Raw genomic sequence first — 15407 nt, 5'->3', positions numbered from 1 at the left:
AATACCACTAATGTTTTTAACATACTGTGTACTTGTGCAACTCACTTCACTGGTACAATATTTCTGCTGTTTTCCATAATATTAATTACGAATTGTAACTACAGACTTATGATTTCAAAAAGTATTACACTTAAAGGTCCTGACAAACTTGTTTGTTTGTTACAGATGGAAAATGACATGGTAAATTACTACCAGTACAAAATGGGTTTCAGCCGGAAAATAATTTTAAAAGATAAAGTTTTGCCTTCTAAATGTCATTGCCAACCAGATCGCATTTAAAGAATGCATGATGCTGGTACTTCCATATCTGTATTTGTCAAACGGCAAAGAATGGAACTTGTTAAATAATGTTAAGATATTCAACAACCTATAATAAACAATGATGAGCCTACTGCTACTGCAATCGAAGCTTGTACAAAAAGTATGCAAACTTAGTCTACAGCATACTGAAATTATTTCTACGCTTCCAGAGTTTTATTCCAATTAACTAAGACAGTAATATCATATAATTTCTAAATATTTTAATATAATTTATTTTCTAATAATTTATAAATTAATTAATAGTTTTTTATTTCAGAATTATCTCAAAAATGTGAGAAAAGTATGTTAACAGAACCTGTTGTAATAGTAGGAAAATCAGTCCAGTGTCATTTTATAAACAAAGTGCGTACGAGAAGCAAGAGAGTGCAAACTAAGTCCCTAACAAGAGATACAGCTATTTCTTCTCTCAATACTACTGTTTTGTATACTTATACTTCTCCATTGTAAATAAATTCATGCTTTTGCCAAAAAAGCCATCTACATCTGGTGCTAATAATATAAAGAAAAGGATCAACTTCGTGGATGATGAAAAACCTTTATATAAAGAAAATCCTTTGCAACAAGATTCTTCCTGACTTACAGCTACTCCATCAAAGGTGTCTGAATCCAGTACGAGCATAACATGGATAAATGAAGATGTTAAAAAATGAAATGTATGCAGAATACTTTGCACTTAATCATAAAAAAGCCAATGATGTATATTGGAATCCCTGTTGACTGCTATTTTTTAGTTCATTTAATACATAAACACACCCACATACAACATGAACATATCTTAAATATGAATATGCTTGAAAAAAATTAAATTAAATAGTACTTTTTCTGACCTTGAAGATAATTTTAGACAGTTTTAATTAATTTATATTTGGGAGTTATAAATAAAACTATTCCCTTCGGTGAATAAATTAAAAAAAAATGTTTTTTTATTTTTAAAAAATGTTTTTTTAAATAAAAGACAGATCTTACTATGAGCAGTGCTAGCAGTATATTAACTAAAAAATTTTTGGTCACCGTCACTTCCGATCGGCTGACGCCTTACCAAATAAAAAAGCAATCGCGCCTTGAAGCGAAGTTGAGCCTGATGCTTCAACAAAGGAGAACCATCTAAATGTATTAAAGTGTCCATCGGAAAAAGCAAATTGAGGTGGTGCCATAGTAGAAGTAGAAAGATTTTAAAAACAGCGCTAAGAATTATTAAAGTAAGATATGAAATTAAAAAAGGAAAGAGATACTTCCGTTTCATTACAGCGCATCACAATTCTCACTTTACATTATTTTCATTTGCAAAAGTTCTTTATATTTCACAAGAATTTAGGGACTTTCAAAGTTACCTCACTGTAACTGTTTAGGTAATATATTTAATGGGAGTACGACTTTGAAAAGAGATAAAAAGACACTTCCTATGTTCCTACCTGAATCTTTTGTATTCTACACAATGGTTATGATAGCCGCGCCAGTTGTTCGGAAAGTGACAACTAGAGTTAATGATTAATGAACTAGCGTTAGGGTGAGATAGAGGCACCTGTATATACCTACCATAATCTGTACAAATAAATAAAATTGGAGTGTCTGTTTGCAATATTAAAATAACCGCTTTTTACTAAATTCATATGGATGTATACACGGTATATATTCCATAATAACATTTTATTACAATTTTTTCTGTCTTGTCTTGTCTATCTGTTTGTTCCGGCTAATCTCTAAAATGGCTGGACCAATTTTGACGGGACTTTCACTTGCAGATAGCTGATGTAGTAAGGAGTAACTTAGGCTACTTTTATTTTAGAAATTTATTTATTTTATAACTCTGCGAACTGAACAATAACTTTTTTGTTAAATTCCACGCGGACGAAGTCACGCAGCTCGTAATCAAATAAAATTAATGGTAATGTTACTATAATATCAAATAGAATCAAAATAAACAATGCTGTAAATAAATAAATAAAAAAATACTTTTTTAAATCACATGCCATAATGTAAACAGATATCTGTCATAGAATCTCATTAAACGTCTTAAAGAATCCTGAACTCAGATTTTATTCAGAAAAAACAATGACTTTTTTTCAAATATTGGCGCTCCTATAAAATTTCATAATTTCGTTTAATAACGGTTTTTAACCGACTTCCAAAAAAGGAGGAGGTTCTCAATTCGACGGTATTTTTTTTTTTTTATGTATGTTACATCAGAACTTTTGACCGCGTGGACCGATTTCAACAATTTTTGTTCGAATTTTTGTTTTACTCGAAAGGTGGTGTGTGTCAATTGGTCCCATTTAAATTTATTTGAGATCTAACAACTACTTTTCGAGTTTTAACTAATAATGCGTTTTTACTTGACGCTTTTTTCGTCGACCTACGTTGTATTATACCGCATAACTTTCTACTGGATATACCGATTTTGATAATTCTTTTTTTGTTGGAAAGGAGATATCCCAAATTTAGTACCATGATAAGGAAACCAGGATTTGATGATGGGATTCCAGAGAAATCGAGGGAAACTCTTGAAAGTCCGCAATAACTTTTTACTGGATGTACCGATTTTGATAGTTTTTTTTTTTTTGTTGGAAAGGAGATATCCCTAGTTTAGTACCATGATAAGGAAACCAGGATCTGATGATGAGATCCCAGAGAAATCGAGGGAACTTCTTGAAAATCCGCAATAACTTTTTAGTGGGTGTACCGATTTTAATCATTTTTAATTTAATCGAAAGCTTATGTTTGTCATGTGGTCACATATAAATTTTATTGAGATCTGATAACTAATTTTTGAGTAATCTTTGATAACGCGCGACTATTTTTTCGTCGATCTACGTTGTATTACTCGTCGATGTAATTGAAGTCGGTTTTTTTTTCGTTTGCGAGCAAACACAATTATACTTTTAAGGTGCGACATGACGCTAAGACTAAAATTATTGACGTGACAACGTCTAATAAATCGATGACATGGTGGTATGCACGGAAAAGTATGAGTCATTGTAGAGAGTTAAGCTCATTGTAGCGTTACGCTCTTTGTAGCGTTACGCTCTTTGTAGCGTTACGCTCTTTGTAGCTTTACGCTCTTTGTAGCGTTACGCTCTTTGTAGCGTTACGCTCTTTGTAGCGTTACGCTCTTTGTAGCGTTACGCTCTTTGTAGCGTTACGCTCAACGCTAAAATTCTTCGGTACCCAGTGACCCCTGTCAGGAGACTATACATAGTGAGTGCGCACTCCCCACGAGACTATACAACTTGTATACAACGGTATTGAGCATTTCCCTCGTGAACACAGGGTTTCATGTATCCTAAATCGCAGCGTCGAAAAGAAAAAATATTTTTTCTGAGATCATTCAACCCATTTTTCGTAATATTGTCATATAGTGTTTTTAATATATATATATATATATATATATATATATATATATATATATATATCTATAATATATATAAAAGCGAAAGGTCACTCACTCATCACGAAATCTCCGAAACTATAACACCTACAAACTTGAAATTTGACAGGTAGGCTCCTTATAGGACGTAGACATCCGCTAAGAACGGATTTTACGAAACTCGACCCCTAAGGGGGTAAAACGGGGGTTGGAAGTTTGTATGAAAGTCCTATGTTTTTGAAGTAAGAGACCTCAAATTTAAAATATATGCTCTATAGATGGTGAGAAAGTGTCCAAATAATGTATCTTTAGAAATTAACCCCTTTTTGGGGTTGAAACGGGGGATGGTACGTTGACTCACTGATCACGAAATCTCCGAAACTATAACACCTACAAACTTGAAATTTGGCAGGAAAGCTCCTTATAGGGCGTAAACATCCGCTAAGACCGAATTTTACGAAAATCGACCCCTAAAAAAAACGTAAAACGGGGGTTGGAAGTTTGTATGAAAGTCCTATGTTTTTGAAGTAAGAGACCTGAAATTTAAAATGTATGCTCTATAGATGATGAAAAGGTGTCCAAATAATGTATCTTTAGAAATCAACCCCTTTTTGGGGTTAAAACGGGGGATGGTAGGTTGACTCACTGATCACGAAATCTCTGAAACTATAACACCTACAAACTTGAAATTTGGCAGAAAGGCTTCTTATAGAGCGTAGACATCCGTTAAGAACGAATTTTACGAAACTCGACCCCTAAAGGGGTAAAACGGGGGGTTGGAAGTTTGTATGAAAGTCCTATGTTTTAGAAGTAAAATATTTGAAATTTAAAAGGTATGCTCTATAGATGATGAAAAGGTGTCCAAATAATGTATCTTTAGAAATCAACCCCTTTTTGGGGTTAAAACGGGGGATGGTAGGTTGACTCACTGATCACGAAATCTCCGAAACTATAACACCTATAAACTTGAAATTTGGCAGGTAGGCTCCTTATAGGACGTAGACATCCGCTAAGAACGGATTTTACGAAACTCGACCCCTAAGGGGGTAAAACGGGGGCTTGGAAGTTTGTATGAAAGTCCTATGTTTTAGGAGTAAAAGAAATTTAAAGTGTATGCTCTATAGATAGCGAGAAGGTGTCCAAATAATGTATCATAATCTATATATATAAAAGAGAAAGGTCACTGACTCACTCATCACGAGAACTTAATAACCGCTGGATGGTCCATCCATCCAGGATGGACAAAGATGAGGCAGGGAGGTAGATTATAGTTAGCAAACGTCCGCTAAGAACGGATTTTACGATATTCCACCGCAAAGGGGGTTTAATTGGGGCTGATAGTTTGTATGAAACATATACAGCCTCAAAATAAAACTAAAAATGTGGTGTATAGAGAGGTTTTATAAAAATAACTATTAAATTATACTAAATTGTGCCTTTAAAAAGTTACTCAGTTTGATAAGCATTTCAAGTGACTGAAATAAAAAAAATAATTTGCGTTAAACATCTTAATAGTAATGCATATCTTCATAACCACGCGGACGTAGTCGCAGGCGACAGTTAGTGTATTATAAAACAAAGTCCCCAAAAGTATATGTGAAAGATTCCTTCAAAATCTACTGAACGGATTTTCATGCGATTTCACCAATGGAGAGAGGGCTTCAAGAGGAAGGTTTACGGAACGGCTAAGCCGATTTCGATAATAGTTTCACTGGAAGTTTGCCGGGAAAACTTTGTGACACACTGATTTCTACGCGGGCGAAGCCGCGGGCACAGCTAGTATATATATATATATATATATATATATATATTTTTATTAACCTGTTCGTACGCTAGGGAGTAGGGTATCTCTTTCTCTAATCTGTCAATTCCTTGTAATATTTATTCTACTCTATGGTCTCTATGTCTGTCAAATTGTGAAGACTGAAGTTGAAGTGTTAAATGTTATTGTTATTACGATACGGTTGCATTTACACTCACGATCTTGAACTGTCTGTTAATAGTTTTTGTAATATCCTTCAATACGCGGACGATATTGTCCTGTATCGTAGATCAAATTCCCAGGATGATACTACTTTTCGGCTAAATTCTGCTTTGCACTATCTTGACCAGTGGCTTTCAAACCATGGCTTATCCCTTTCCGTCCCTAAAAGCCACGGAGTTGTGTTCACAAAAAAGAGGAATATCCCGTCCTTTGATTTGTATATTAGGGGTCAAAGCATTCACTTCACGGATAAGGTCAAATTCTTAGGCATTGTTCTCGATTTCAGACTGAGCGGATTTTCTCATGTAGACTACATTATTAAAAAATGCGAAAGAAACATTAATTCCCTTAGAGCAGTATCAGGTGTTTGGTGGGGTGCCCACCCTTACACTTTAAAATTAATTTACAATGCAATAGTACGAAGTCATCTAGATTATGGAACATTTATCTTAGACCTTATATCTTTATAACTGACCTTTTATCTTTATAACTGAGGTAGGGCACAGCAGGAATTTCCTGCTCAAAATATGGAGCAGCCCGACTGGGGTAGTACCTCGACCTTACAGAAGATCACAGCAAAATAATACTGTTTTCAAGCAGTATTGTGTTCCTGTTGGTGAGTAAGGTGACCAGAGCTCCTGGGGGGATCGGGGATTGGGTCGGCAACGCGCTTGCGATGCTTCTGGTTTTGCAGGCGTCTATAAGCTACGGTAATCGCTTACCATCAGGTGAGCCGTACGCTTGTTTGTTGACCTAGTGACATAAAAAAAAAAAAAAAAAAAAAAAAAAACCCCTTTAACAAGAGTGACTCAGAAAAGTTAAATAGAATTCAATATAAATGTCTAAGAATTATTGTTGGTGCAATGAAATCTACACCAACAAATGCCTTACAAGTAGAGTGCGTTGACCCTCCTTTACATCTCAGAAGGAAATATCTGTGCGATCGTTATGTCATTAAAACTCTCCAAATTTCTTCCCATCCCTTATGGTCTCGACTAAACGAGCTTTCCCTTCTTTGCTCCAATAGTATGAGAACCCTCCCATCCCGCCTATTAGACAGCTTTCTTAAATTCACCAGATTACCCCATCCTCTAGCATCTTATCCCTCTAACCCTATTTTTAATACTTCCTATCAAGCTTTAGTATATCCCCCTCCCGTCATCACAGATCTTGGTCTAGTTAAAGGTGCATCTGATACAAAAACAAAGTTTCAAGAAAAGACGTATCAAAATTGGTCAGACTATCTTCACATCTATACAGATGCATCAAAGCTCTCCCCAGATAGTTGTGTTGGTGCTGCCTGCTGGATTCCTAAATATAAAATTGTCCTACAATTCAAATGTCCTCCTCATTCGTCAGTATTCACAGGAGAAGCTGTGGCACTGTTGGAGGCAATTTTATTTACACTTTCTCATAATATTCCAAAATCTGTAATTTTTAGTGACTCACTAAGTTGCCTGTTAGCGATTAAAGCTAACCCGTTTCGTAGTAAATTAAGAATTTCTATCGTTTTAAAGATAAGGGAGGCTTTACTCTCATGCTATCATAAAGGCTTAGAAGTTTTACTGGTATGGATCCCTGGCCATTCTGGTATTCCAGGTAATGAGACTGCAGACTCTTGTGCCAAGTCAGCGGTTCAACTTGGCTCATTAGAATATTTTTGTAACTCAAGTCAAGACCTGCGATCGTTGGCGAAAACTCATCTGGACAAATCCTGGACTTCATCATGGGTTGAGTCAACATCGGTTAAGGGAAAACACTACTCTGCCATTCAGCCTAATATTCCAAGGCGCCCTTGGTTTTTTCTTCATAGACATGCCGACCGCTGGGTAACATCAACAATTTGTCGCTTGCGCCTTGGTCACTCATGTACTCCAGTGCATTTAGCAAAAATTAGGGTGCGTGATCACTCACTGTGCGAATGTGGCCTCGACGAAGGTTCAGCATCCCATATCCTTTTCAACTGTCCCAAACTCCTTCACCCTATTTATGATGTCCTTCCCCCTGAAATCCCCCGTCCTGTAAATATTGTTTGCTTATTGATGCTTGTATTTAGTCCTCATTGTACATTCTTGTGTAGATATATCAAACGTAATAGAATTAAATTGTAAATAAATTAGGTGATTGTTCTATTATTTAATTGTTTATAGTGTAGATGTAAATAAATTATTAAAATATTCTTGTTTATGTATATAGTATATTTAGTGCTTGTGTTGTTTTAGGTTCATAGTTTGATATATAATACCTACTATTTTGGCAGTCTTCAAAATTCTACTGAGGTTGCTACCTCTAATTCACCGACCAATCTCCGTCGTGTCTTCTCCATCTTACGTGACATTGGCGAAATCATCTGTGCTATTCGGCACTAGTGAAAGCCATTAATTCTAAATTCATTCATATTACGATACGGTTGTTGTGAAAATGTAAACGTCGGCTCCAATGTTTACTTGAAAGTGTGCCGCCGCACGATGTAGGCGCCAGGTGGGAGACGTCTTGACTTCTTAAGTGATATGAAACTTAATAGTTATAGAAAATTATAGTGCTTAATATTTGCTTATAAACATTTTTCACGTCAAAATGACGGAGTCAACGAATGTCAAGATAAAAGCCGAGCAACCTGATGAAGCCGAGATCAGGGAGCTGGCCGCGAAGATGGTTGAAGCCAATAAAGCGAAAGTGCTGACAGCTTCGGTAGCCGCTGCGCGGTCACAGCCCGAAGCAATCCTGGCTGCTCCGGTCGCGGTCGCGGGCCTGAGTGCTGTTGGAGGACAAAATATGGTTATGGGGAAGTTTCTCACTGTAAAACCTGGAACCCAGCAACAGAAACCGGCGGAACCGAGACGGAAATTCGATGACAAGAAAACACCAGCGCCGGACGAAGCTAGCTGGAAGGGTCACTTTGGTTGGGACACGCTCGGTGAATGTCACATTCCTTACATATATCGATCCGGAGAGAAGTACGTGGCGGTCCGGATGGTGGAGATCAAACTTCTCAACAAGTACCTGAACTACCAGCACGTGGATTTATATTCTTTTACCTGTATACAAAGCTACTACATTACAGAAATCGAAGCTCGGTTACTGAATGATATTAACAACAGGTATTGTGATGGACAGTTCGGAAGTGACCCCTTTACGCAGAAGGATTTAGTAGTGAGACTAATGGAGGCTTATGAATTCTACAATTTCTTAGATGTTTGTTATAACAAGTTGTTACGTGGTACAACAAATAATGACAAGTGTGGTTTCATAATGATAAATAAGGAATCTGCGGTGCCGTACACAGTAAGGGATGGCAAGAAGCTTGTACCATTATTTTACTTTGAAGGTGAAATGGACAGTTTAAAGTTGAAGGCCGAACAGTTGAAAGGTTGGGATATATCTTACTTAAAGTTCTGTTGTAAGGTTCAAGGGATAAGGAATGAATTGTTTACCAGTGAGACTTGTTCAGTGATTAGTTTAACAGACATTAAAAGCTATTTTCCACCGGGAACGGAATTTGAAGAATATTGGCCTAACAAAGTTGTCAAATCTCAGCTCTTTAACTCTGCTAACGGTAAGATCATTTTTCTTTGTCTTACCAAAGCTTTTTTTCATATACTGTACTAATTCTTGTTTTTAGTGTTTATTGTTTCTCTCTGATCCTCTGGATACACGGCAGTCGATCCTGGTAATTATCATAAACACCTGATAATCACTTAATTCTGCACATCTATAATTTGTGCCTGCTGCAACAAATGCAACTTCGCAAACTTGAAATAACAAGTTTGTATTGGGAGTTTATTTATCAATTTATTTGATACCAGCGACATACTGTATAGTCATTAACAATTATTTTTACACTATTGTCTAGTCCGAGTACAGTTACCATTACAGGTGTACACAACATTAGGTACAATTTGTCTGGTTAAAATAATGAATAAATTAGCAAATATACACGACAAATAAAATAATTTTTAACAAAAAAAAACCGACTTCAAAAAGGAAACTAAAAAGTGAAAAATAAATTGACTTAGTACAAAGTAATTCGTATTTTGATTAATTAATCAGAAATGATTAAATAAATATTTTATAATTTTGAAGTCGGTGCCAAGTAAAACAATAACTACTCTAGTATCTACTCATAAGTTGTATTCAGTTTTCTTTCATAATTTGTTTCATTGAGTATTAGGTTGAATACTGTTATTATTCTGTTATTGTTTTGACATATCTTATAATATTTTTTGTACTTGTCTGTTGTGTGTGTGTGTGTGTTGTTTGTATTTGTTATTGTAGCCAGGTTGTTGTAGTATCGTAGTCGTTAAAGAGTTCCCTCGACTATCTTTTGTCTCCATCATCAGACTGTAATGGCACTTATAACTCATACAGATGCAAAGTTCTCATCAATAGAAACGAATTTAGTTCAAAAACCAGGTAATTGATATAAATTGTTGAAGAGTTCCCTCGACTATCTTTCTTCTCCAGCATCAGATCGACTCCAGATCTTTATTAAATAGTAGTGTTTTATAGTACTTAATGAAAACATGATTAAATTTACTAGTCACCCTTACGATTTTTGAAAGTTTCCCTCGATTTCTCTGGGATCCCATCATCAGATCCTGGTTTCCTTATCATGGTACCAAAGTATGGATATCTCCTAGACAAACTCGAAAATCGTTCCCAGATGGGTTTTTCTTCATCTTCTATCTTTGTGTGTAAGCATCCCTTCATTTCTAGTTCCGTCTGTGGAATGTCATCTCTCCTTTCCATGAATTTTTTATTTTTCTTAAGCCATTCCGGTCCAGACCACCAAATGTTGTAATTCTCAAGTTCGTATGCTCTTAGACCTCTAGTTGCAATATCAGCTGGATTATCAGTAGACTTAATGTGTCTCCAACGATCATTGTCTAGCACTCTTAATATATCTGATACTCTGTTAGCAACAAAAGTTCGCCAACGACTAGGCTGAGCTTGTAACCATGATAGTACCACCATAGAATCCGTCCAGGCAAATGTGTTATCTTTATTTATTTTTAGTAACTCTGCAAGATCATACATGAGTTCAGCCAATAAAGCTGCGGCACACAATTCTAGTCTAGGTACTGACAGCTGCTTTAACGGCGCAACCTTAGTACGAGACGCGAGAATCATTGTATGTACTTCATCACCGTCCACAATTTTAAGGTAAGTGACAGCAGCATATGCTTGAGTAGATGCATCTGCAAAACCATGCAATTCTACCATATTAAAATTATTTTTAGTTGTTTTTAACCATCGTAGTATCTGTATGTTTTGCAAATGTGTCAGCTCTTCTCTATATCTTATCCAGTCATCACACATATATAACGGTAGCTCGTCATCCCATCCCAAGTTACAGAGCCACAATTTTTGAATCCAAATTTTAGCAGTTATGACAACTGGCGATAACCATCCAAACGGATCAAATAATCTGGCGACATCTGATAGAATGGATCTCTTCGTCACAGGATGTATCATCTCAGGTAAGTTCACAGTAATTTTAAATATATCTTCTTTCCTATCCCATGTTAATCCAAGAATTTTAATAACTTTATCTAGTTTTATCTCCACTGTATCATTTATTTTTTTCTCTCCTCCTTGTAAATATCTTAAAACTTCCTCAGAATTACTACACCACTTTTGCATAATAAATCCTCCTTTCCTTAATATCATTCTAATTTCTTCACAATTTTTCTTAGTTTTTTCTTCACCGTCATTAAATCATCCATATAAAAAGACCTTTTGATTACAGGTGCAGAGTGTGGATATTCCTGGGCTTCATCGTCAGCTAGTTGATGTAACGTTCGGACAGCTAAATATGGAGCTGCTGCAGTGCCAAAAGTGACAGTTGTTAGATTATAGCTTTCGAGATCTTTATCAGGGCTGTCTCTCCAGACGATTCGTTGTAAATTTGTATGTACTCCTGTTATATTTATCATTCTATACATCTTCACTATATCTCCTACTACACAAATTTTGTATGTACGCCAAGTGGTTATCAGACTTCGAAGATCAGGTTGTAATACAGGACCTACCATCATGGCATCGTTTAAGGATTTCCCATTAGAGCCACTTGCTGATGCATCGTATACTACTCTAACCTTAGTAGTGTCTTTGTCTTCGCGGATTACAGCGTGATGAGGTAAGTATATAAAATTTTTGTCTGTTGTTTCTGATCTTATCATGTGACCCATTCCTATATATTCTCTTATAACCTTTAAGTATTCTTCTTTTAATCTCTCATTTCCTTGAAATTTCCTTTCTAATTGTTTGAATCTATTTATAGCTCCTTGTATTGTATCTTCACATAACTGGACTGTATCTTCTATGCTTTGTTTCAGTGGCAAATGTACAATATACCTTCCGTATTCATCTCTTTTAGTTGTATTTTTGTAAATCTCTTCACACTTCTCTTCCTCATTTGTATCTTCTTCTTCTTGTATAATTCATTATCTATTTCCCAGAACTTCTTTAATATGTTATTATCTTCTGTAACCATGCTTCTTATATGTAATGTGATTACGTTGTGTTGATTCTTCATAAACTCTTTTTCTCTTTGTCCCGATAATATCCATCCTAAACACGTTTTTTGAGCTACTATTCCATCAGGCATTTTAATTAAACCATCTTCTATAATTTTACTAAAGACTTCAGCGCCCAGTAAAATGTCTATACTTCCTGGTTTATAGTAGTTCGGATCTGCCAAATTTATTTTTTGCAGCTCTTGCCAGTTCATCAAGATGTTCTTCGAAGGTAATCTCGTCGATATGGCTTTCAGCACATACGCCTTCACTGTTATGACTTCACTACTGTTAAATCGCGATGCAACTGACAGGTAAGTTAAGTGTTTTATAGGTATTCGGGTTTCTTCTCCTACTCCAGAAACTTCACCGTTGATACTAATCCTTTTCAGGCCTAGTAGTTCAATGACTCTCGCAGATACGAATGAAGCTTCTGAGCCTTGATCAATCAAAGCACGAAGCAAGTGTGTATCACCATCTCTTGACTTGACTTCCACTTGTGCTGTTGCCAATAACACCTCATGACCAGGTTGTTGTTTAGAGAAGTGAGCGGTTGTGATTATCTGTTCTGGTTGAGTATCTTGTTCTTCGCTTGTCTCTTTTACTCGGTGTAATAAGGAGTGATGTTTTCTTCTGCAGATTCGGCATGTCGTTTTATGTTTACAATTGTATACGTTGTGATTTGGTATAAGACAGTTAAAACAAAGATGATTCTTCTTTACAATTTCGAATTGTTGTTCAATTGGTTGCTTCGCAAAATCTTTGCAACTATAAATGTAATGACCCCCTTTGCAATAGGAACATGAAGGTTGTATATGAGTATTAGGGTGCTGGGTTTGATGAATTTCATGATCTCTGTTTGTGACATGAAATGACTTTGAAGTTTGTGGTTTGTCCCTTACCGTTGAAATCGGAGCGATTAGTTCGAGTGTACGAAATTTAGACTCGAGAAAATTCTTAAAATCCTCCCACGAAGGCATTTCATCACTGTTCTTCTTATACGAATATTCTTCCCATTCTTTTAATGACTCTAAGTCCAATTTCTGTCCCACTATAAATATCAAAATAGGATCCCATGTATCTGTACAAATATTTAAATTTTTCAAACTACTTATACATTCCGTAGTTGTGTCTAGAAGATTCTTAATTTGATAAGCTAACTGATGCGAAACTTTCTTCTGGCCAAATAATCTTTTTAAAATTGAAAAAACAATCATTTTCTTATTTCCGAAGCGCGCTTTAAGTAATTCCCATGCACCTTTATAATTGTCTTGTGTAATTTTAATGTGTCGTAATAACATGTCTGCTTCTCCAGTCACACTAGTTTTTAAGTAGTGAAGCTTTTGCACATCATTAATTGTTGTGTTATGTACAAGCGCCAAAAACAAGTCTTGATATGTGGGCCAGTCTTCATATTTACCAGAAAACGTTGGTAACTGAATCCTCGGTAATTTAGCAAATGATGACTGCGCATTTTGTAATAAATTTGACGAATTAGATTCTTCAAAAATTTTCGGTTTGGAATCCATATTCGATAGTAAATCTGTTAAATCACCTTTCAAACAAATATACAAATCTTCGTACGAGTAATATTCTTCATTTAGAAAGTAAGGTAAAACTCCCCTTTGTTCTCGTGGCGTACACTTCAAAAGGTTTTTATGTGTTTCTTTAAATGTCTCCCAGTACTCATCGATAGTTTTTAATCTTGTTTTTATATATCCTTCGGTTAATCTTTGTTTCGGACACTTTTTAATATTTGTTTGAGCCTTCTGAATCATATTCGCCACATCTTCTAAAGCAGATAATAATCTATTTTGTTCCACAGTAGGAGAGGCCATTGTAATTAATAAAAATAACTTTACAAATCACAAGTAAAACTTCATACAAAAAAAGTTGTTTACTTTAACCGATGCAATTCCGTATCAAAGGAATGTTGGCTTCTTTTGTATTCACGCGGCCGACTGCACTGACCGTTCGCTTCTTCAATTCGGCTCGTTATGGACCATATGTTCTTTAGTTTAAGGTTCAATTTCGTATAGCAGAACGGTTTGTATATTTTGACGAATAAAACACGTGTTCACTCCTTGATAATTTATTTGAGACTGACTTTAAACATTTATGTCAAATAGTGTTGGACAATTTAGATACTCAATGTTTCTCAGTGATCTTAAGTCAATTACAAAATATAATTAACGAGAGTATAAATGTATAATTGAATGTTGTTCTCTTTCAGGTTCGGTATCAGGGGGACGTCAATGGACGAAGGCACCGCCCGCGCCGCCACTGGGGGCAGAGAGTGGACTGGTGAGTGACACGCACACGCACACGCAGAGACACACTGAAACGCATAGATACGCACAAGTATGCGCACACGCACGCTCACGCACAGACACGCACACGCACGCACGCACGCACTCACTCACTCACGCAAGCCGCTAGGGCCAATAGCTTACTAGTTCCAAAAAAAGGACGCACACTGATCACACAGCACTTGATCACACACGCTATCGTCACACATCACAATATACAGAGGTATTGATGTAGGGGTTGCCAATTCTACAGCGATTCTCGACTCTATCTGTAAAACCTCTCTTGAAAACTTTTTTCTCACTGTATGTACCTATTCATAATATTAAAAATAAAATTTTTGGTACACAGAGTTGGCATCCCTACATGTGATCAATAAGATCGCTTAAATAAACACAGTACAGATTGGTCAAATGATTCTCTCTATGTCAAACTCTCTGAATCAATTTGTCTCAACTATCATTAAGTTTTTTAAGTTTTTTTAGATGCCCGACGTTTCGGACACTACAGTAACCATGGTTCACGGGAATTGCTCCCGCGATAATATCCAAAGCAATGGTTTCATTGTCTAAATTATATTCGTATCATTTATATATTGCATACAACGTGGTCTTTGATTTGAAATTAATTTATTATATTTATTAATTAATTTAATATATTTATTAATTAATTTAATATATTTTTAAATAACTTTATATTGTTACTAGCTGTACCCCGCGGTTACACACGTTAATTTGAAGGAAGAAATAGCCTATACTCTTTGTCGGTTGGGCTATCTGGCTTATGGCTAAAGGGCTATCTCACACAAAAATAAAAATTCAATTCGAACCAGAGTACCTTCTTAGATTACCGCGCTTAAACAAACAAACAAACAAACATTGCTCTTTTCAGCTTTATCATATTAGTATTGATT

At 35.8% G+C, this 15407-nt stretch overlaps 2 protein-coding genes across 2 annotated transcripts in view; both read left to right on the top strand.

Moving 5' to 3' along the window:
* The window catches only part of LOC123667003, a 48958-nt gene that overhangs the window by 21406 nt on the left and 12145 nt on the right, over positions 1–15407 (top strand). The gene's annotated exons all lie outside the window — the stretch shown is intronic.
* LOC123667002 overlaps positions 8247–15407 on the top strand; it is a 37361-nt gene continuing 30200 nt past the window's right edge. The window contains exons 1-2 of the mRNA XM_045601010.1: positions 8247–9225; positions 14421–14491. Of these exons, the coding sequence (XP_045456966.1) occupies positions 8247–9225; positions 14421–14491 (1050 nt within the window). The remainder of the gene's footprint in view (positions 9226–14420; positions 14492–15407) is intronic.

Source organism: Melitaea cinxia, chromosome 27 (assembly GCF_905220565.1).
Source record: "Melitaea cinxia chromosome 27, ilMelCinx1.1, whole genome shotgun sequence".
NCBI classification, from domain to species: Eukaryota; Metazoa; Arthropoda; class Insecta; order Lepidoptera; family Nymphalidae; genus Melitaea; species Melitaea cinxia.
The sequence above is the reverse complement of the archived record's forward strand: the minus strand, read 5'-3'. Positions and strand labels throughout refer to the sequence as shown.